The sequence below is a fragment of the Protopterus annectens genome, chromosome 12.part0 (genome assembly GCF_019279795.1).
Source record: "Protopterus annectens isolate FY-2018-M chromosome 12.part0, PAN1.0, whole genome shotgun sequence".
NCBI lineage: Eukaryota > Metazoa > Chordata > Ceratodontiformes > Protopteridae > Protopterus > Protopterus annectens.
The window spans coordinates 479,389,586-479,412,741 of record NC_056746.1 but is presented as its reverse complement, the minus strand read 5'-3'; the positions used below and the strand labels follow the sequence as shown (position 1 = coordinate 479,412,741).

At 36.6% G+C, this 23,156-nt stretch overlaps 1 protein-coding gene across 1 annotated transcript in view; it reads right to left on the bottom strand.

The window, feature by feature from the left end:
• LOC122816646 (GRB2 related adaptor protein) overlaps positions 1-23,156 on the bottom strand; it is a 526,043-nt gene that overhangs the window by 301,702 nt on the left and 201,185 nt on the right. Inside the window, exon 3 of the mRNA XM_044089578.1 lies at positions 16,768-16,890. Coding sequence (XP_043945513.1) covers positions 16,768-16,890 — 123 coding nt within the window. The remainder of the gene's footprint in view (positions 1-16,767; positions 16,891-23,156) is intronic.

The window sequence follows — 23,156 nt, the reverse complement described above, 5'->3', positions numbered from 1 at the left end:
CCAGCTAGAAAATTTTCTTGAATAAAAAGAAAAAAAAAAACAAAATTCACATTTCATATTTATAAGTACGCCTCTTTTAAAATGTTTCTTCATCTTCACAAATTATTTTAATCTTTAAAAGATCAAATACGTGACGAACAAAAACTTCCTTTCTAATGATGGAGTAACAATTATTCTAACTGCCATTATATAGTAATCTCTTCCAGATGGCATCACATTCAAAATGTTTAAAAAGCCTTGTATCAAATATAAAAATATGTTTTTTTCATGTTTTTCATCAGTTTTTGAAAATGGAGCCTTCGATCTACTTTCGGTAAACCTTTAGGATTCAAATTATTCTATCAAAGTTCCTGCATACTTTGAAGTGAAAACTTAAACCTTTTCTAGCATCTTCTTTAATTAATACACTTTTAAGTTCTTCTGCTTTCTGTTTTAACTTTTGTGGTCTCATTCCTATGAACATTGTTCAGCAAACCCACTGGCATGTCAGCATGTACTTGTCTTCCTCTGCCCACTTCCTCTCAATAATAGCAGTTTGGTAAATTTACATGATGCATAGACTGTCATATAGTCATTTGATCTTCACACAGTAAAGTACATAGTTTCACTATGCCCTATAACTATTTACTCTGTTCATCCCATTACCTTTTATGTACCTCAACACACAGGCACTTAGTAAAGCTTTGAAATGAGTGATGTATTCAGCTCTGCTCACTGCACCATTCATTTCACCTGGTGCTTTTTTGATCATGCACTGAAAAGTGAGTGACTTTTTTGGTAAATGTTGCATGTATAGCAGCTCCACAGCCGAGATGTCATAGCCTACTTCCCCATGTTAAATGTGGTACAAAGTATGGAGGAAGTCTATGAACAGGGCTGTACATTTTATGGGAGCACAACACAAGAACTTTTGCTTTATTTTATCTTTATATTTGTTATTTATTAACAAGGTATCTGGGCTGGTTGGCTGAAGGACCCTTTTCACGCCTATCCTGGACCAGAAGGCACAACAATTGAATACAAATAATATCACAAGTTCGATGGCACATTAAACAACTACTGACAATATCAATATTGATCTTAATATCACATATAAGTCAATCAATTTTGTTTATAGTAACTTTAACAGTGGCTGAAAACATCATTTGACACAGACTAGAAAAAAAATCAGTTGTAACTAAATAGCGAGCATTGTCACCAATTATCTTTACACTTCTAACATTTGTAAATAGCAGCAAGAAAATTCATCAGTTTATACTTACATTCTACTAAGTTCTATTCATTTGAATATATGCAGGAAGATATTTTAACATTCAGGGACTATCTTACTAAAGGCCTTCTCACCTACAGGTAGGTTAAAGGACAAATGCTTCAAGGACAGAGGCCCTTGTTGACTAGAGCTCATTCTACAATAGTACATGGTCATTTTCAATTTAAGAGCCTAAGGAGGATTATTTTAAATGTAGTAATTTGAAAGTTGAGGAACTTAGCAATATGGTGGCTATAGTTGTTACCTGTAGCCACTTACCTCCTGCATGGTCAGGCAGTGAGGTCCTGTACAATCAAAATAAATAATAAAATTTGCAATAAAATAAAAATTTATATTCACAGCAGCTTGCAGCATGCTAATTTTCCAGTACTGGTTATTACTGGAAGACAAAGCTATAACGTGGATGTTTGAATATTTACCCTTCTTGCCTTAAGACTTACAAAACTAGAGAGTTTATTCTTGACTTTTAACTATTTTAGCACCTTGTCAACTATCAACTCCACATGATGCATAAATGATAGACTAGAGGACAGGTATATCTCAAGATAATTTGTACATAGAAACTTGTCTAATAGGGTCATTGGAATAAACTTTACAACAAAAGACAAATGACGCACATATATTTTGATCTCTTCTATATAAAATGGATGACACCTTGGTTGAGCTAAGCATTAGTTTATTATTTTGAAGTTAAAAACATGAGTATTATTAAAGTAATTCTGGAGACCATCCCTGAAATAGCTCAGGTAATGTATCTCCCTTCTGTAAGGACAAGGATCCCAGCAAACAGTGTAATTTACATTCCAGATAAATCAATTACAATGTTGTCTGTAAGTAAAGAGAATGCAGTGAGAGCCACAACTGATTCCTGGGTCACATCTACACTAAATAAGCCCAGATCAAAGCATGTAGCCGAAAACACAATCTGTAAAATCTGGTCTTCAAGAAATCTCTGAAACTATCTGCAATAGCCTTAACTGAAATGGAAATGTTCTAGTTTTAGAAGAAAGAAAGAATGATCTACTCATCTAAAAAAAAAAAATCATAACAACAAAGATGGCTGCTTTGAAAAACTCCTTGTTCATATTAGTGTGGACAGAATAACTTATGCTGTAAACGGCAGTTGAGTGCTATATCCCCTTTCCATAACCTATGTTGTATCTGAGTTGGAATGTCATATTTAATAATATGACTGGTACAGTGCCACATTGAGTAAAGTTATCACCTCACAGTAAAAGATTGTCCAATTTGATTCTCAGCTGAGATGCCTTCTGTGCGGGGTCTTCATGTCCTCCCGGCATCCATAGGAGTTTTCTCTCAGTAACTGAGTTTCATCCCACCTCCAAAAGACATTCAGTAGATTGATTATTGCCTGTATGTCTATACATGTGTGTGTGTAGTCAGTTAGTTAACATGTATGTTCTAAGATAGGCCAGCACCCTGTCCAGAATGAGCTTCAAAGCCTTGCAATGATTACCTGCTGGAACAGGCTCTGCCATATCCATGTATCTGTAAAGGATAAAGGGAGTTGTTAGAAAATGGATGGCTGGATAGCTCTGAGAGCTGTAACTAAATAATCTCCATTAAACTTGTTAGTAGCACTAAACTGTAGATGGAATGGGAAATATTAGCATCAGAGGGAAGTGCTATTTTAGGTAGTGAGAAAATCATAGCATGCATGATGGGTAAAGGAACAATCACGGAGGCAACTGAAAATTTAATCTTATAACCTTATGGTTTAGAAAAGTATAGAGTGGTTATTTTCAGGAAGAATGGATGTAAATAAAAGACAGGATTTCCCATTATTAAACTGAACTTCTATAAGAAGTTTATAAACAGTTTTAACTTAGACATAGTTAAAATAGAACATGTGTTGAGATAAGGATGGCACTCCACCATGCCTGGCTTAGGAAGTTACTTGTGACATCCAATGGGCTAAATGCCTCTAAAATGTGGAGAAAATAAAAGACTGACCCACCTGGGGATTTAACAGCGAATATACTAGCATATATAGCAGTAGAGATTAGCCCAATCTGTGTTTAATTTCATGTTCCTAGATAGCGTTCCAAAATAACCTTGGATGACTGACTGCCCAGGATGACATGTTTAATTCTGAGACAGGTAGATGTTTACACTTTGTTTGGTATTTTATATAACCTCCTAAGCATGAAAATGATCTCATGATGTAGATGGTCATGAAAATGTTTCTTCTTTCTCCAGGCTTTGTCCCTGTCATTCAGCTGTATTTCTATTACACTTAAAGCCAAGGGCACCCGCAGGCAGGTGCAAGGGGGTGCACTTGCACCCCCCTGGAATCGGCTGACTAGTTAATCTTTTAATTTAAAATTTAAAAAAATGTTTTTTGTTTTTAGGGCGTTCTTCTTTAAGAACACCCTTCAAGTCCAGGCGCAGATGCTGACATCATCCCACAGTGCACATATTGTCAGGTTTGCGAGCAGGAACTGAAACAGACAGTTTCAGGTTTGCAATGGGTTTACTTTACCTGCGAGGAGGACTTCACTGAAGATAACAGACAGGATGCTTGTCAGAGTGAGTAAGGTATGTGCGTGTGAAATGCCCCAGGTGCTACATGGTGGTGGGTAGAGAATAAGGCTTGAACCCTGTACGTTGGGCCCAGGTGGCAAGAGCCTGAATTCCCTACCCACCACCATTTGTAAAAACGTTGCAGATTTTTCCCTCATACTTGTTCTGTTCCTCATAAACTCTGTGGTTTCTGTATTATTGTATCCTTGCAAAGCCAGTAGTGCATTGATGCAGCGGTAGCATTGTTGCCTGACAGCTACATGTTTTCTGGTTTGATTCTTGGCTGGGGTGCCTTACCTTCTGTGTGGAGTTTGTATGCCCTCCCTGTTTTTGTTTCCTCCCATCTTACAAAGACCTGCATCTGTCTGGAGTGTTTCTCCCTGGGCCTCTGCTAAAAATTAGCTTTTGTTCCAAGTCAGACTTTCCTGGTTAACAAATGTTAAAAATGACACGCATTTGAATATCAGACTTCATATTCTTCAGAAAATGCATGGCAACACAAAAGCTTTTATTCTAGCAAATTTTTAAGTGTATAAGATAGATATTTGAAATTTGTCCCTATTTTTGGGACTGTATTCCCCCATTATTGGCTTCATCCAGGTTTTGTGCTAAGGTTGAGAGCTATGGTAAGAACTGAATATGTTTGGGGGCTATATTCCCCCATTACTGGCTTTGTCCGTGTGTTTTTTGCTAAGAGGTTGAGAGCTATGGTGAGACCTGAATTCACTGAATGTTTGGGGGCTGTATTCACCCATTATTGGCTTTGTTCAGGTGTTTTGTGCTAAGAGGTTGACAGCTGTGCTATGGTGAGAACTGAATTCACTAAATGGCAGCCATTTAAGTTTCTGCCTTCCTCTTTCACAAAACAGCTGATTTGGCATAGTGGTATGTTGCACTGACTGTTTTGCATAGGGTCCCCTGGGTTCAAGATGTGGCAGTGAAATGTATAGTAGTAACGCAGCATTTTATTTTAGCAACTTTCCAACATTATACAAGCAATGTTTAAAATGTGTCCCTGGTTTTTGGCCTTTTGCCCCCCCCCCCCAATAAATTTTGGCTTTTTCCAGATTTCTTGTGCTACAAGGTTCAGAGATACAGCTGAGTGTCGAGTAGATTTTACAAGGAGCTGGGAGCTGCAGGGGAACAAAAGTTTAGTGCTGCTTATGCTTAGTCTGCTTGCATTGTTAATAGCACAACAGGTAGTGTACTTGCTTTTGATGCTGAAGGCTGTGGGTTCTACTCCCACAGTAGGTAGATGCATTGCCGATACTGTACTGTGTTGTAAAGGGGGTGGATGCTGCAGTCCTTTTTGGCAAATATACCTAGTAACTATGAACTTGTTATCAGTTTGCTATCCATTCCCTATTGCGGTATTACTAGCTTATCATTTTTTAATGCATGCAACATAGGCAATGTATTCTTCAAGGGCAACAGGCACTTTATTGTAGGTGAAACAATGATATATAAAGTTGTTTGCTAGCAGCAACCTCTTTATTAGTTACAGATTTCTTTAATGTGGATTTTACTACTTCAGAGATTGTGCATATTTACTGATACTGGTGGACTATAGAAGGTTGAGTAGACTTTTTATGATGGAAATGTTCTGAATTGGGCAGTTTTGTCATTGGTGTATGCATTTTGTTTCATTGTTTACTGGAAAAATGTTCAAAACAATAAATTTAAAATGCCCTCTAACAACTGTACTATATTGTACAAGGAATATAATGTAATACAGTCAGGAAGGTGTATCAAAGAGCATGTGTATGTTTCATGTTCAAGGGGCCTATGATTTTGAAAACAGCCCAGAGTTAATCTTTATCTGCCACTGGCAAAATGTATTTTCTTTGAATGTGGGTTTCAATGCTGTTCCAATGCATGTGAGTTTCAAGGGCAGAGAAGTTTTAATTCTAAGTCTATTTTCATTGTGAGACTGCATTGCTTTGTTTAACATATATCTATTAGGGTTTGTGCTGTAAAATTCAAAATAAAACTTTCAAATGAAATCTAAATCATTGCAGAAGTAAAGCAGTATGCACATTAGTGTTTATGGTAAATGGGGCAAAATAATCAAGGAATGGGACATTGGAATGGCTGCAGGGGGGAGGCTCCATTTGACCATGATTTTGTGGGGGGGGGGGGTAGCAAACTCAGACAGCCCTGGTTGAACTATACCTCTCAGTTGTCCATATTTTTGCAGAATGAATAGATATTTGCTTCTTATTTTTGATTTTTTCTCATACAATTTGTGGTTTTCTAGCAAATCATTTAGGAATGAAGTCAGTAAATGACAGACATTGAGTTTCAGACGTCATAACCTTCAGAAAAATGCATGCTAATGCAAGACCTGTTATTCTATCACTTGTCTTAAGTTTATACAAGAGCAATTTTTAGTAGTGTTTGTATGTTCCCCCAATATATTTGGCCTTGTCCAGATTTCCTGCATTAAGAGGTTGAGAGGTATGTGCAAATCGCTTTGTAGAATTAGGAATATCCAAACCTCTCCATTGTCCCCAATTTTGGCTCAAAATGTTGCTCTCCCCTAATAATCCCTCCTCAAAATGGCAATTTTGGAAGAAAACATGATTGAAGTCACCTAGAATAATGGTGTTGGCTTAATGCATAGGGACACCATATTAGGTAGGAGATATGGACTGAACTGATGGGGTACATAGAGGGGACTTATAGTTAGGTATGACACAGTAAGGAGTTTTGTTAATGCTAAGTTGGATGTAGAGGAATTCCACGTCATTATCTCACCTAGTAAGTCTGGAGATGAATTGTTCTTTAAGAATATGTAGACACCATCAACCTTTCATCTAAGGTGGTAGGCCTGAACTTGTGGCAGGTATTGAAATCTTGCATTAAAGAAGTGCTGTCATCGGTCTTGAACTAGGTCTCTGTGATGATGCATATATAGATGTTTTCCAGGGGAAGCAGTGCTTTTAAGGAGTGGACTTTTTAGCTTAGGCTCTGAAAAGGAAATTGGTTATTTTCTAATTCATGTGGCTATAAAATTCAGTATAAAAACTGTAAGTTTCTGAATGCAAACACACTATTTATTAAAGCAGCATCATGGTAGGAAGTACATCAGTACAGAGAGATTCAACTATATACATAGCCATGAGTTCCTTTATACCTTTCTGTCAAAAACAAACAAACACCATGATCACACAGAGTTTACAGTTGTTGTAACTTTGAAAAAATCTATATGTATTTCTTGCACTAAGAAGTTGAGGTGTGTGTGTGTGTGTGTGTGTGTGTGTGTGTGTGTGTGTGTGTGTGTGTGTGTGTGTGTGTGTGTGTGTGTGTGCGTGTGTGTGTGTGTGACAGAGTCAGAGAGAGAGAAATGCCCTAATTAGATTTAACAGGTGGAATTTATTTTCAAGTGCATTTTCAAGGAATTGTGAGCTTCAAGGGAAGCAAACGTTACTGCTGCTCATGCTAAGTCTGCTTAAAATGTGCAACTGTGTTGTTTAGCAAATGGTATCATTATTGTGGTACAGAATTTTAAAGCAGTGTTAGCACAGCAGGTAGCATACTTGCATTTTGATGCAAAGGGCTGTAGGTTCTATTCATACAGCATGTACATTTGTATTTTAAGGGGGGTATGGTACTGCAGTTCTTAGTATGTCCTCCTTTGGATGAGACACCTAATAACTATGAACCTGTTTTTCAGTTTGTCACCCATTCCCTATTGCAATATACCAACTTAACATTTATTTTAATGTAGCACAGGCAATGTATTCTTCAAGGGCAACAGGCACTGAATTTGTAAATGAAACACTGAAATATAAAGTTTTCTAGCAACAACCTCTTCACTGGTTTCAGATCTCTTTAATGTGGAATTATTCAGATGACGTTTACTTATGCAGAGATCTTGCAAATTGATTGATATTGGTGGATTGTATGACAGAAGTTTGAGTGGCCCTTTATGGTTGAAATGTTTTGAATTGGGCAGGTTGTCATTATTGGTTCATATGATTTTTTCATTGCTTAAAGGAAAAATGTTCAGAACTATAAATTTAAAACACACTCTAACAAGTGGTGCTGTATTATACAAGGGATATAATTCAATTATTATATAGTATAATTAATAGTCAGGAAGGCGAATCAAAGAACTTTTGCATGGTTCTAAAAATGTGTGCAAGGAGCTTGATTTGAAAACATCCCAAAGGTAAACTTAACCTGCCACTGGCCAGATGCATTTTCTTTGAATGTGAGTTTCAATGCTGTTTCAGTGAATGTCGTTTCAAAGGTAAAGTTTTAATGCTAAGTCTGTTTTCATTGTAAGACTATTGCTTTGTTTAGGTTTAGTAAATGTCTATCAGTGTTTGTGCTATAAAATTTGAAATAAAAGTTATAAATAAAATCCAAATATCTGGAATCATTGTAGAAGTAAAGCATAAAACAGTATGCACACTGAGAGATTTGAACAGTGTCTATGACAAATGGGGAGAAATAGCCAAGTAATGGGACACTGGAATGGCTGCATGGGGGGGGGGGGCTGTGTGCATGGAGGGGATGGGGCTGTGTGGGCAGAGGGGGTATGGCTGTGTGGGCAGAGGGGGTGGGGCTGTGTGGGCAGGGCTTTAGGTTTGCACCCCCCTGCAAAAAATCCTGCGGGCTCCCTTGCTTAAAGCCAAAGATATTTATCCACACTCAGCCTCCTGATTCTTGACACTAATAACTAAATCTGTACACATCTGAGTATATCAGTAACAGTTTCTACAGTAGCAACCACAATTTTTATTATAACCAAATTCCAATTCAGTGACTCAAGTTTCCAAGTAACATATTTTCTTTCATATGAGACCAATCTATTCTTAACATCAATTGGTTTGTTTTGGGCTGTTTTGAATTGCAAGTGAAATGAAACAGGGGGGTAGTTACTGGGTAAATTAGCAAGTACATGGTATTCAAGGTAAATAGGATCTAGTAAGGTTTCATTGTCTGGGACAGGATTAGATCTTTTCGGTAACTTTATAATTTCTGTGTAGTTATGGAAAGTCGAAGATCTATAGAGCAGATCCTAGCTAGACCCCAATCATTTCATAATAAAAGTCACCAAAATAATTATGTTTTACTCTGAACAGGATTAGTAAGTTAACTCAAGAATGTTCTCAAAATGCTTTATTGAAGAAAGAGAGAATGTGTATGCATCGCCACAAATGGATTAGTAAAGTCCTCTACCGTTACTACACAACTTGAAGAAGGAGAGAATGTGTATGCCACCACCAAAAATGGATTCGTAAAGTCCTCTACCATTACTACACAACTTGAAGAAGGAGAGAATGTGTATGCCACCACCAAAAATGGATTTGTAAAGTCCTCTACCATTACTACACAACTTGAAGAAGGAGAGAATGTGTATGCCACCACCAAAAATGGATTCGTAAAGTCCTCTACCATTACTACACAACTTGAAGAAGGAGAGAATGTTATGCATCGCCACAAATTGATTAGTAAAGTCCTCTACCATTACTACACAACTTGAAGAAGGAGAGGATGTGTATGCCACCACCACAAATGGATTAGTAAAGTCCTCTACCGTTACTACACAATTTGAAGAAGGAGAGAATGTGTATGCCACCACCAAAAATGGATTCGTAAAGTCCTCTACCATTACTACACAACTTGAAGAAGGAGAGAATGTTATGCATCGCCACAAATTGATTAGTAAAGTCCTCTACCATTACTACACAACTTGAAGAAGGAGAGAATGTGTATGCATCGCAACAAATGGATTAGTAAAGTCCTCTACCGTTACTATACAACTTGAAGAAGGAGAGAATGTGTATGCCACCACCACAAATGGATTAGTAAAGTCCTCTACCATTACTACCCAACGTGAAGAAGGAGAGAATGTGTATGCATCGCCACAAATGGATTAGTAAAGTCCTCTACCATTACTACACAACTTGAAGAAGGAGAGAATGTGTATGCCACCACCACATATGGATTAGTAAAGTCCTCTACCATTACTGCACAACTTGAAGAAGTAGAGAATGTGTATGCATCGCCACAAATGGATTAGTAAAGTCCTCTACCATTACTACCCAACTTGAAGAAGGAGAGAATGTGTATGCATCGCCACAAATGGATTAGTAAAGTCCTCTACCATTACTACACAACTTGAAGAAGGAGAGAATGTGTATGCCACCACCACATATGGATTAGTAAAGTCCTCTACCATTACTACACAACTTGAAGAAGTAGAGAATGTGTATGCATCGCCACAAATGGATTAGTAAAGTCCTCTACCATTACTACACAACTTGAAGAAGTAGAGAATGTGTATGCCACCACCACAAATGGATTAGTAAAGTCCTCTATCATTGCTACACAACTTGAAAATTAAAGGCATCCTCTGTATGAGCATTGAAGAATAAATACACAGAAATAACTATAAGGAACTGACAGTCAGAACAGTTCTACATAAAGTATGCATACTCATTCACATGCCAACTGGCTGGCATATGAAAAAAAAGCAGCTCCAAAACAGGAGGGAATAATAGCAGGAAAAAAATATGCAGCTAACCCCAATGTAAATATGAGGGATAAGGGGACAGGCTCTTCATTCATTATAATTTAGCTGCAGTTAATGTAAATATGAGGGATAAGGGGACAGGCTCTTCATTCATTATAATTTAGCTGCAGTTAATGTAAATATGAGGGATAAGGGGACAGGCTCTTCATTCATTATAATTTAGCTGCAGTTAAGAGGAAGAGACAGAATGCATAAGCGAGACTGACAATTATTTCAAACATATTTAAGAAACTGCTTTAATAGAAAAACAGAAGCAGGCTTCTCTATAATAAGGAAAAGCTGTCAAACAGTGGTGCTGCTCCAAAATCATTCTGTCTGATGCATATAACCTTCCATTTGGTAAACGCTATAGCAAACTAGGGATTTAACAAAGTCAGTAACATATATACATATATACATATATACATGCATGCATACATACACACACACACACACACACATACATATATATATATATATATATATGTATATATGTATATATATATATATATATATATATATATATATATATATATATATACATACACAGTATAGTGATATCATATTCAAAAATATCAGCAATAGTTACAAAATGGACAAGGAAAACCAAGCAGCCATATCACTCATTGCATGTGCATCTACTCCATTCTATGCAAAGGTTAAAAAAATGTTTTCTCACACGGTAACATTATCCCACATAAATTAATGGTCAGATTCTAAACAGCTTCTCCATCGCAAACATGACTTCTGCCTTTACTTTGAATGAGAAAACTTCATCTGGACCCCAAACTTGAAACTGAATCAGATAATAAATAAATCACCGTTATTAGATAACCACACTCAACTTATACACACAACATACAAGCATGTTTAAAAAAAAGATCTATTTTCAATTCCCAACAACAATCTTTTTGATGCTAAGTATACTGCTTACATGGTTCTATCACCTAATTTGACCTCCCAAAAATCTACAGAATAGAGCAAAAAGCATTTTTGCAGGGGAGTTGTGCCGTTTGACCCTTGGTGCAGGGGCTCTGTCTTCATAGCCCCAGTCTTTAAATTTACTACTTGTAAGGTTGCAACAGCTTGATAAAAATGGAATAACTGCACTTGCCTTTTCCATAAGGTATTTTCAGCTTGTGGATATAAAAAGACTAATAGGTACTGGCCCAACATCATCTTATGGTTTTCTAAACTTAGGGGTATAAATACTACTGTGTTCTTGTACTCAGCCTGTACATTCACTATGACAGATTTAAATTGAGCTATTTTTATTTATATAAATAAATACTAGGCAGTCAGTTGTAGTGGCAAAAGGTAAAGAAGCAGCTACAAGTGCTATGCCTTCATTTATAGACTGCAGCACTACAGTATCTCCAGACTTCTTTAAAAATGTACAGACTGTGCTTGATTGTGAAGAAATGATAATCTCTAGGTGCTTTATACATCAGAACTGTGTCTTGACTGATTCTTGGAGAGCATATAAGATGGTCAGCCTCTAGGTGGAAGGATGAAGATGGTGGATGGGCAAGATGAAGCATGACAGCTGTGCCATATTGAGCCCTTTTGGATGACTCTAAGCTTTTGCCTCACAATGTCTTTGCTTGGTACCTAACTGCTTGCATATACTTGAAAGCATTATTAAAATGATAAGACTGGCACTCATTTATAACTCACAATGGTAAAATGAGTTAGCATTCTGAGCAAACAAGAGCAATCTAGTGTACTGCTAATTTTCATATCTGTATATGAAAAGTAGAATGCAAATAGTTATATATTTTTTTACTTTTTTCCCCTCCCTGTCAATCATCAGATGCTATCTACCAATTGGCCCATTTGTTCCCTTTCACTATGGTGAGGATCACCTGTGAGGGACAGGTATTTGAACAGCCATTGGGATGGTTTAAGGTTATTTTTCCATAGTTATGGTCCTATCTCTCTACATACACACTTAAGAATGGGCATGCACTAGGTTGACTGCAGAGGTTGTTCCCTTACTTCTGCAAAGGGTGTACCTTCTGAGAAGCCCTGCTCCTCCCTCTGAAACATGAGTGGTAGTGTCCCTCGTCTCTGCCAGGGAAATCATACTGATTCTGTGTACTCACTAGAGAGTTAAACAAGATATGCCTCTTGACTCCTCCCTCTCGCAGCCTGGTTCCTGCGGACCCGGGCAGCTAATTGAGCCCTGGTCACCTGGGACACAGTTACAGCTCCCTCCCAGTGTACTGCAGACCCAGGAAAAATGTAAATGCTTAGCAGTTAATATTTGTCTCTACATGTTTCAAGTCAGATTACATAATAGATTATCTTAGTTTCTATAACAAAAATAATGTTAAAAAGGAAGATAAATTGACAGAAGATGGTGGGTTTGATTGTTACCACTAATTCTAAATGGATATTGGGAGCAAAAGGTAAAAAAATGGTCTGCTAATGTTAATACCTAGACAGGAAGTGAGTTAGTTTCAGTAGTAGATTAACTTGCAGAGATATATTTTGACAGACACAAATTGCTTAATATCTTTGGTCTAGAATTCCAAAATAAGCCCTTAAAGAGGTCACAACATGTAGAACAGGGGAGTGGAATGGCTTGAAGTGACCAAACAAATCCATGCCTTGAAGGACCATTGGAGCATCTGTGTATATTACAATTCATGGGCATCAACTTACAACATGGATGCAAACAGATTAATAAACTGCACCTCCCTATAGCTCTTGCCTAACTCTGTTTTTTATTTACAGTGGAAAAATCTTGTACTTATACCATTTACAGTCTTATGCATCTTTGGCGCTTGTTAGATGCTGAACTCCATACTGTCAACATTTTGTTGAGTCAAATACATGATTTCCTTCTAAGTATTGTTGGATTTTTTAAGGATGACAGGTTTATGTGATGGGCTACATCTAGTTTCATATTCCCCTTTATTGATATGGCAAAAATAATTCTGTGGGGGTTCAGAAATTGTGGCTACAGAGGTCATTAAGCAAGATAAGTTGCCTACACTCATTTTATTTATATGTGCTATATAATATGAATGTATTTTCACTTTTATAGTACTTAATGTGGCATTATCTTATTATCAGTCAGTCTTGTCTTCAAAGAATGGTGAAGTTGATATCATGAGTGAAGGTTTTCCATGATCAGAAGGAGGTGACTCTCTGCAACCATTTGGATGGAAACATATTATTACATTTCTTACAGCACCCTCTTTCAGTATTATCAAAAAGCAGTGTTTTCCAGTTATGACACCTCCTTTTGTCCACCTCATTTTTCTCCCATAAACCTATGTCTTCACTATTTCTGTTTTCATTTGGTGTCTGTAGTTAACTGTGTGCTTCCACCATCCCATGTATACCCTTGTAACACATAATCTGTGTAAACATTTGCCATTCTTATTTTTTCATTTCTCAATGTACACATTGCTGTCACCCCTCTATATTTTATTCAGCATTGGTTAGTGCCAATGTAGCCATTATGTCTTGTTCTACCTTAACTTCCCTTTGTTGCTGACAACAAATTTATCTACACAACCATTGCTTTCTGCTAACGTTTAACAGAGCACTGGAATGTTTCATTACTTACAAACTCTTCCACGCAGAAGGCTGTGCCCTTGAACCCTCCCAACCTTGTTATAACCAGCTCTTAGTTTGCTGTAGCTTAGAGGAAGGGAAATGACTCCTGTTGTAATCTCCAAAGAAGGCTGTGAGCTATGGCCAAGTGTGCAAAGAGTGGGTTCACACAACTGACTGTCTACAATCTGTATGATCTTCCAAGCAGAACATCTTTGCAGGAGGGGTAAAATCACCTTATTCACTTGCCTCAGGTGTTGGACCCCTTTTAGAAGTCAGTGTAGGTATGGGTATTGCTAAAATAGTATTGACATAAAGCACCACTGCACTACTGCTGACCACAACTGCTTATTCATTGTTCTAGGCCTTGCCACCAGACTAGAGAGCACTCTTTGCACTTGGATGGTTTATGGTTCCATCACCAGTCATTCCACTGGTCTGTGCACCAGCCTGGAGGTCCCTCATAGACCCCATGAATGCCAGTATGGGCAATACAATCTTCATAACAACCAGAGAGAGAACCTTGTTAACCACCTTTGGCTCTGTGAGTAGTCCCTAGTATCTACATTCTGTGTCATCCAAAAGACACTGAAGCACTCATCACTGGGTGTAAAACAAGCTGTGATAATTATACATCTGTTCTGTAAAAATGGTTTGAGGCACATCAGTCCTTTGTTTATCATAACTGTTTTTAGACTTAAGCAAACAAAAAAGTGTAGTTCCATGTGTATGCCACTAACGGCGCATGATCTGAGAGAAGCATATGACAGAAAGTGTCATAATGACACAGGAAAGAATGCAAAACCTTATACTCTGGCTGAATTTCATGCAATGTGTATGATCCTCTAATGAGTCTGTAAGGCAATAAAAAACTGTCTAAAAAACCTTAACCCTGGAAATATGTACACTGAAGGCTTAGAGGCTGTCATTACAATAAGGAGATAATATTACTACAAAAATGGCTTCTCGTTTCTCTCTTATTCAGTAACTTAATCATTTGACTGATCTAAAAGAGTGGCCTTAAAATTTATTGTAATGCTCTTATAATTATTATTATTATTATTATTATTATTATTATTATTAATCAAATTAAAATAATAAATTAATCCCCCCAGAGCATTTCAGTTTCCAGGAAAATTAATTTGCGCTGAATATCCATGTCGGCTTGATGATTTTTGGAAGATTAAGCATTAGCGATGACCAGTTTTATAAAATATCATGAAAATAATACTTTGTTAAGCTCATCTGTAATGAAATTGTTAGAATACTAAATTGCCACTGTGAAAAAAAATGATTTTAAAATTTCAAGAATTTTTTTTTCTTAATGTTCTGACCTAATCATCTCAAAATACAATGTAATATATGTCTGCACTAAAAGAGTGCCAGCATGCAAATGCATTATGGGCTTAATTATAGGATTTTTTCAAAACAGAAGGGCTAAGGCAACATTTCTAAACCTACAGAAAGGCAAATAAAATATAACTAGATAATACATTGTCTTAAATAATTATTATATTGAGTTCAAAGTGAATCAGTAGCAGTGTATCTACAAAGTAAGGAAACTTATAAAGCGCTAAATATGGAATAAAGATAAATCTAAAAGAACAGCATAGTTCATGTCAGTATATATGTTTGTGTATTTCTATATAAATATGAAACTTCCTTCCAAATGCTTTGCATTCTTAGTCATAGGTTCTTAGATTCATAGGAAAGGACTAGGCTATTTTAAACTTACCCAGTTTCCCTTTTTTTTTTGCTCAAATTAACCAATCTCATTTGGTTAATGATTGGTCTTGCCTATCCTCTGGTTGATAATTATATACTACCCCTGATGTTAATAACTGGGATCACACCATGTATAACTTAAAGGGACCCCATGAATGGCATAAAGCATTTAGGAGCTGTCTCTGTACATTAGTAGTACGAGGGCAGTCCTAGGGTAAATTTTTTGGTTCGCATCCATAGATCCAAGTTGCAATGAAAATCAGGATGAGCTTTATTTTATGTGAATGGGGAGTCTGTCCCAGAGAAGCAGTATCCTCTGCAAGATTACCTCTCCTCCCAAACTGTGCTGTTGATTTTGCAGAAGAGGTCTAGATCCCTAGACAGAGTATTTTTAATGCCATTTGACTTGCTGATATGCTGTAGATTCATCAGACTGGATATTTCCAAGCACTCACATGATGAAGTTAGTAAGTATAGATTATCTGAATTCATATTTAAAGCGGTACAAGACTTATTTCCTCTTCATAGTTTTGACAAGTGTACAACTATAAGATCATTAGCACAGGATCCGTGATTTCAATAGATCAATAGGGGAGAAAATTAAAAAAAAAAAAAAAAACAGCACAGTTTCACATGCAGCTATAGATAATTTCAATATGATGTTTGAGAGACATCTTATTCACTAAGCCAACTAATCTGAAATTGACAATCTGAACTCCATGGATCCAAATTTCTGAAACTAATATGTTTTGTGGAAAGTTTTATACTTTTTATGACCATTATCTTGAGGAATATGTCAGATGAATGCCTGACAACAACAAGGAAAGAGCAAAGACTTTTGTGTTTCCTATTCCACCCCCACTCCCCAAACACACACAAACACGCTCATGCATGCATGTATGCATGCATGTGTGCACATGCATACACACACACACACACACACACACACACACACACACACACACACACACACTTATATCAAATTAATATTCTCTCTCTCAGACCTGATCTGGCATATTCTGGATGGAAGGATATTAATACAGTTATAAACATGCACAAGACAGATTCAGATAACCTATGGAAGTCACTTTTCAATTTGGAGTTGAAAACATTCTAGAAAAGCATAGAAACTTACTTCACTGATATGGAGAAATCACCAGGTGAACTTTCACTTTCTCTGATCAGGAAAGCTCCTATGAATCCAAGTTTTAATAATGTTTCTTCAGCCACTGACCTAGAAATTCTGCCAGCATACCATCTATTGAAAAGAAAAACAAGGACATAATTGTATGTTTTCATGGAGACTGATGTCTGACAACAGCAATCAAATAATTCACATGCAGATGCAGCGTCATAACTTCAACAATTTTTAATTTAATTTTGAACTTATAATACTAAAATCCCACATTCATCTCAGCTGAACATTGTCCTTTTTGTTTTTTTTGCCACAAATTCTAATAAAGGTGTTTATTTTGGCACAAATCTAAATGGTCTACTTGTTGAGATGTGCTCAATGTGGGATTTTGGTTCTACTTTTCAACCACACTACTATAGATTGTGTTTACTCATTTGGAAAGTATAACACTGTCAAATTATAATGGAAAATAAAAAATAACTAATAACCACTAAGAAAATAAAAACTGTCAAAATATAACACTGTCCATCAATCTATTCACAACCTCTTTTCACATTTTTGCACATGGGGTCAGGGTGCCATTTCAAAAGTGACAATCATCTAGAGCCAAGGTTCACACCGCCATGTTGCTAGCCCTGCAGCGGTTGGTCTTCAACCACACACTCACAACTATGTCCAGTTTAGAGTGTCCAATCTACCTACTGCATATCTTTTGAATGTGGATGAAAACTGGATAACCAGGAGGAAAACTATGCAACCATGGGTAAGGCATGCAGACTTCACACAGAAGTCACCGCAGCTGAAAATCAAACTGGAGAACCACTTGCCATGAGGCAACAAGGCTATCTGCAGCACCACTGTGCACTGTCTTTTTTGAAATACAGCATGAAAGTAGCAGAGACACTTTTTTAGATTCATGCTAAAATGTATCTTTCCACATATAAGAAGGATCTTTTTCTCTTGTGCAACAATGTGAAAATTCCTAACCCCACAAGTAGGACACCTATTGGAAAAAGAATCTTCAGGCAGATCTTGAATGTGGTGTACCAATCACTGCTCATGCATCCATGAAGAATTTGAAATCTCTTCACGTCATATGTAATAGGAATTACATGTTCATCTCACACCAAAAATGCAACACTATTACTCATGTTTAGCAAAGCCAAATCATTGATCATTGAACAAAAGTGCTCCATACTTCTCACCTCCATCTTATTCAAACTTGTAAACTTACACACCTTCCCCTTCTTTTGTAATGCACTTACAGAGATAACCCCACTTACAGCCCCAGATCCACCTCTCAGGACACATCCTCTCCTTGCCTCCTTTGAAACAAACTTCACAGTACAGACTATTGCTTCTCAGTTTTAAAAACACACACTTGAGAATAACTTACCATTAACTGTGCTCAGGCCCAATACCAAAAATTAAATATGTTACTAAAGAAATTTGTGCAGAAAGAAGCCAAAGATAAATGCTATCAAACAGGAGGCATTACCTGAAAATGATCCACCTTCGCTTCCTGTATACCTTACCCTCTTATTTCCCTCTAATACCTCCTTTTTACACTTGGATATGCCTCCTTTCCCTTGTCTCTTCTCTCTCTTTCAGTCACTCAGTCCTCCCTGTCTCTTCCCCCTTCCATAATTCTATGACTCCTAAGCCCTGTTAACCTCCTATAGATGTACTCTCACTGCTGTTATGTGCTGTATCATGTTAATTTTGCTGTTTCAGTTTTGTATAGCATGCAATATATTCTGCAGGGCTCAGTTCATTGTGTTGTTTATTTGTGTTTTTGTTCTACTTCTTACTAGTGTACTGCCTTTCTCTTCAGGCAGAGCCCAAAAATGTTCCATGGTGAGCAGAGCTCTGCCCTGTTAACAAATGTAAATAAATAATTAAAAAAATAAGTAAAATGTTTGTTGTCTATATTCATGGCATAGTATCATATACTTCTTAACTTTATTAACGTTGCATATTTCACTGCCTTTACTACCGACCAACCCTACCTGTGTAATAGGCCACCCATATTTAGAATGTTACTATCACCTGTAGCATGTGTTTCCATCATTCCTCTATAAATTGACTTTCCTTCTCTCTGACCACAACATCCTATATAATTTTCTCTTTCCCTCATCTCAGCTTAAGTATTAGCATTCCTTATTCTCATCTATTTTCTAATACTTTTGTAAGTACGACTGTTTCATCTTTACACACTTGCTATCAAACTACATTTCGTTATTTCTCTTCTTTTCTCTTTCACCACTCCAATCAACTGGCAACACTTGTGATGGTCTGCTTAAGTGCACCCATCATATTACCAGACTTGTGGTCCTTAATTCCACCATCTATATTTATTTATGCAAATAATCACAACAATGTTGCTGTTTTCCTTTAGTTTTCTCCAGGTCAATTTTTAAGGTTGGACATCCTTGTCTTGCTTTACTAATATAGTTGTGATTCCTCTAGATTTTATTGATAGGTTTGCATGGAAATGATTACTCTCGGTTCTAGTTTTATTACCTAGTAATAAATTTTGTCTCAGCTCTACCTGTCATGTATGTGTATCCACTGGTGTTCGCAGGAATGCCTTACACATTAACGCTTCATTAACTGTGTTTGGATATTATAGCCAACAATGACGCCCACATTTGTTCACTGCTGGATCTTGGCACTTCTATCTTTTTTTTTTCTTTTTAACAGACCTTCTTAACTATGTTATTCTTCTGTTGTAGCATGAAAATCCCCATGCAGTAATAATCTGTCACCTCTCTCACATACAGTAAACAGTTGTTCGTTCAGCTCCTCCATCTCCAAGTTTTTCCCAATTTAGTGGATTTTAATTTTAAATAGCTTCTAATGTACATCCAACCAACTATCAATGGATTTCCAGATGTTAACAACACTCAGTAGGATGCTTATCCTAATCAACACTCAGTAGGATGCTTATCCTAATCAAAACTCCAAGGCCTCAGGTCTTTCTTGTAATTTATTTTCTTAATAGCTAAACAGTAAAGCTTTCATAGTCCTATAATTTCATAATCAGTTAACCAGGTTTCCTATAGTATTATAATCTTACATTTCCTAAAAATTCTTGGCATTCTGGATCCCTCCCTTTTGCCTTCACTCCTGTTGTATTCTTGGATACAATTGTTATGATCCATTTCTTACATTAATTTCTCTTAGTCAACATCTTTCATTCCACCTTTTCTCATTATCTAGTTCTCATACATTCAGATAAATACCCAGACAGTCTAATAATAATAATAATACTATTTTTTTAAAAACTGGGAAAACATCTGTAAGCAGCCTGCCTTTTCATTTTATTTCTACCTCAAATTGTTCTTCAAATATATGTTCCCAATGCCAAATTAATGATTTTTTTTCAATTTTATTGGCATTTTATACTCAGCCCTAGGTAGACTAAACACTGATGACATTTTAGTCTTTTGCAAGGCATCATTCAGCTGTAGTCATAATCACTGTTTGTCCCGGTCCTCTTCAATAAACACATTACACCGAATGACATTTGACGACCTTTATTAAACTTCCATAACTATGATTACCAATTTTATTTACAACTGGACATAGTATAGTTGATTCTAAACACAGCATAAACATCCTTGTAATGTTAATCAGGACAGCGTATCTGCTCATCCTGCCCGGTAAGCAGCATCCATACCTTTGCTCGCTTACTTTACTTATAAACCTCCTTGTAATGTTAATCACGACAGTATACCTGCTCATCCTGCCCAGTAAGCAGCGTCCATATCTTTGCTCGCTTACCTTACTTATGAAGCAGCGTCACTTCATAGACCATTCATCAAATTACCATTTACTAACCAAATAAGCAGCATCCTTACCTCCGTTTGCTTAACTATTCAGCAAACTTCCTCCAGCTGCTCATTTCCTTTCCACAAATCCTTGGAATAAACCTCTACATGCCGGAGGGGGAACAGAAGAGGGCAAGCCTGTCCCTCTTCTCCACCTACTCCAACTAACATAACCAAAATCTCCACCAAACCGCCAACAAAAAAGGGAGGGAGAGGGTAGCAAGTTCACGCCAAAATGTGATTACTTACCCAGCTACACTTGCCTTAACCCCTTAAGCCCCTCCCCACCCTTATCTCATTTCCTCCCAGTCATCCCTCCCTCCATTTAACCCTTTCACCTCCCCCACCCACTTAACTCCCATTAATATATCAGCCTAACCCCTTCTGAAGATGTCCCAGGACAACTTGGTTTGTTACCAAACCTCATTTACTCCTTTTGTTATTAACTTAGTGCAGCTTCTTTCCTCTTTCTCCACCTCAGCATAAGCCTCATCTATGCTGTCAGTTACAATTCAACCATACAACCTAGAAGCCCCTTTATATTTATACACTGTTTTCCTAGCCAGTTTGGATGCAAGCATCAGAGTCCATCCAGCACTACCATCTATTTGTTATTCTCAATATGAATTAAATGTTTTCTTTTTGTTCAGCTCCCAGAAGCTAAGATTATGAAATTCAAAAAAAGAAAACATTCTTGCTAGGCTATAAAGGTTACATACAACACAGCCATCATCTTTCCTGACCATTAGCTCATTTGAAAAAAAATATTATCATGTACCTACTTAGAGCTTCCCATGTTTATAACTGTAATGTTGTTTCTCCTTCAGTTACAATATAAAACATCCAGCATATAAACATTCCTACAATCTTTCCCTGAAACCACATTCTGTACCCTTCTTTCCATTTTCGTGAATTCCTTCATCCTTGCCATCCTTGGTAGCCTTTATATCCTTATAACATTCCTGTTTCTTCTCAAATTAGTTACCATTTGACCTTTCCTTCCTGTGCTGCTGGTTTCTTCTCTGTTGCATCATCTCTCTTCATTTCTCTTTCTCCCTTCTTAATTCTACCTGTATCAGGATTTCTGTTTTTTTATACTTTTTCTCTTTCAAGTAATTATGGTATTTCCCCCTTTCAGCTCAATGTATGGCTTATGGCTTTATCACCATCTTCCCTTCCATCACTGACTTCCTGTTAATTGTAACCTATGAGTATGCTTTCCTTCTCGCTATAGTTATTTTTGTATATAGCTACTTTTGTTTATTTAAATTTTTTTTTTGCCTTTTGTCATTGAGATTAGTCTGTTTGATTCAATCCTGACAAATCAAAATCTGATCAATTATCAACTTTCCTGAGTTTCTATCTCCTGTTGTTTCTTTGTTTTCCATCAAATTGTCTGCCTATCAGTGAAGCAGCTCCTATCACAGTGGTATTTGTGAAATGAGCAGAAATTTTGACCTGCATCTCTAAAAGAGCAGGTAATAAATGTAAGGAAGCCTGGTCATTCCCTGACAAATCTATTCACTTTGATGTCAGTTTCACTTGAACATTGTTAGTGTTAGTTGCCCAGCAGACTTGTAGGAGATGATCTTCTTTCTACATCGTTTTTACTCATTTTCACTACCTATTTTCCCTCTTTTCATCTTATATTTCTTAGGACTTTCTAAAAAATTGAGATCTCAAGCTTTCTAATTTTTTCTTGTTATACCTACTATGCTCGTATGTTCTTAACCTCTATAGGTAAGAAATTTCTGTTACGTTATCTATATCTATCTATATAAATATATATATATATATATATATATATATATATATATACATATATATATATATATATATATATATATATATATATATATATATATACCAACTGTATCATTTCCTTTGTTATAGAGCAAAGATTCCTTATGGAGTCCTTGAGCCTAGAATCTAGTTATTTATTTATTATTTATTTATTTATTTTACATTTGTTGACCAGGTTGGTCTGGCTGAGCCAAAGGCTCATTTTCAGCAGAGACCCGGGAAGAAAAGCTCCTTATTTTTGATATAGTATTACATAAAAACATTTGTTACAGAGTTATTTGAAATTAACATCCAGAGTATAAAGAAACATACATATGCGTAGATTCCTAGTAAAAAACATTATAAGGTTTAGTAGACATTTTTAAACAATTTAATTTATACATTTGGTGGATATAAGTTTCATATGTTAAGGTAGGTGATAATAAGAGACTGAGGGAGGGAGGGGAAAGAAGAGGAGAGTAATGGGGGAGGGAGGGGGGAGTAGGCAGAGGAGAAGTAGATGTTAAAAGATAGCGAATATTCGTTATAGTTCGAAATAGTTCAAAATTCGAAATAGTTATCATTTTGATTATTTAAAAATTATACAATAACAGTAGAATGTATACTCAAAAGGCAATTATACAATGACGCTCCATTAATATTCCAAAACATGCATGCTGATTGGTCAGGGTGCCCGTTGTAAATCAGACTTATATCAATGGAAAAAGGTCCGGTCGCCTGGACTTTTTCCATTAGTATGTCTTTTTTTTGTGT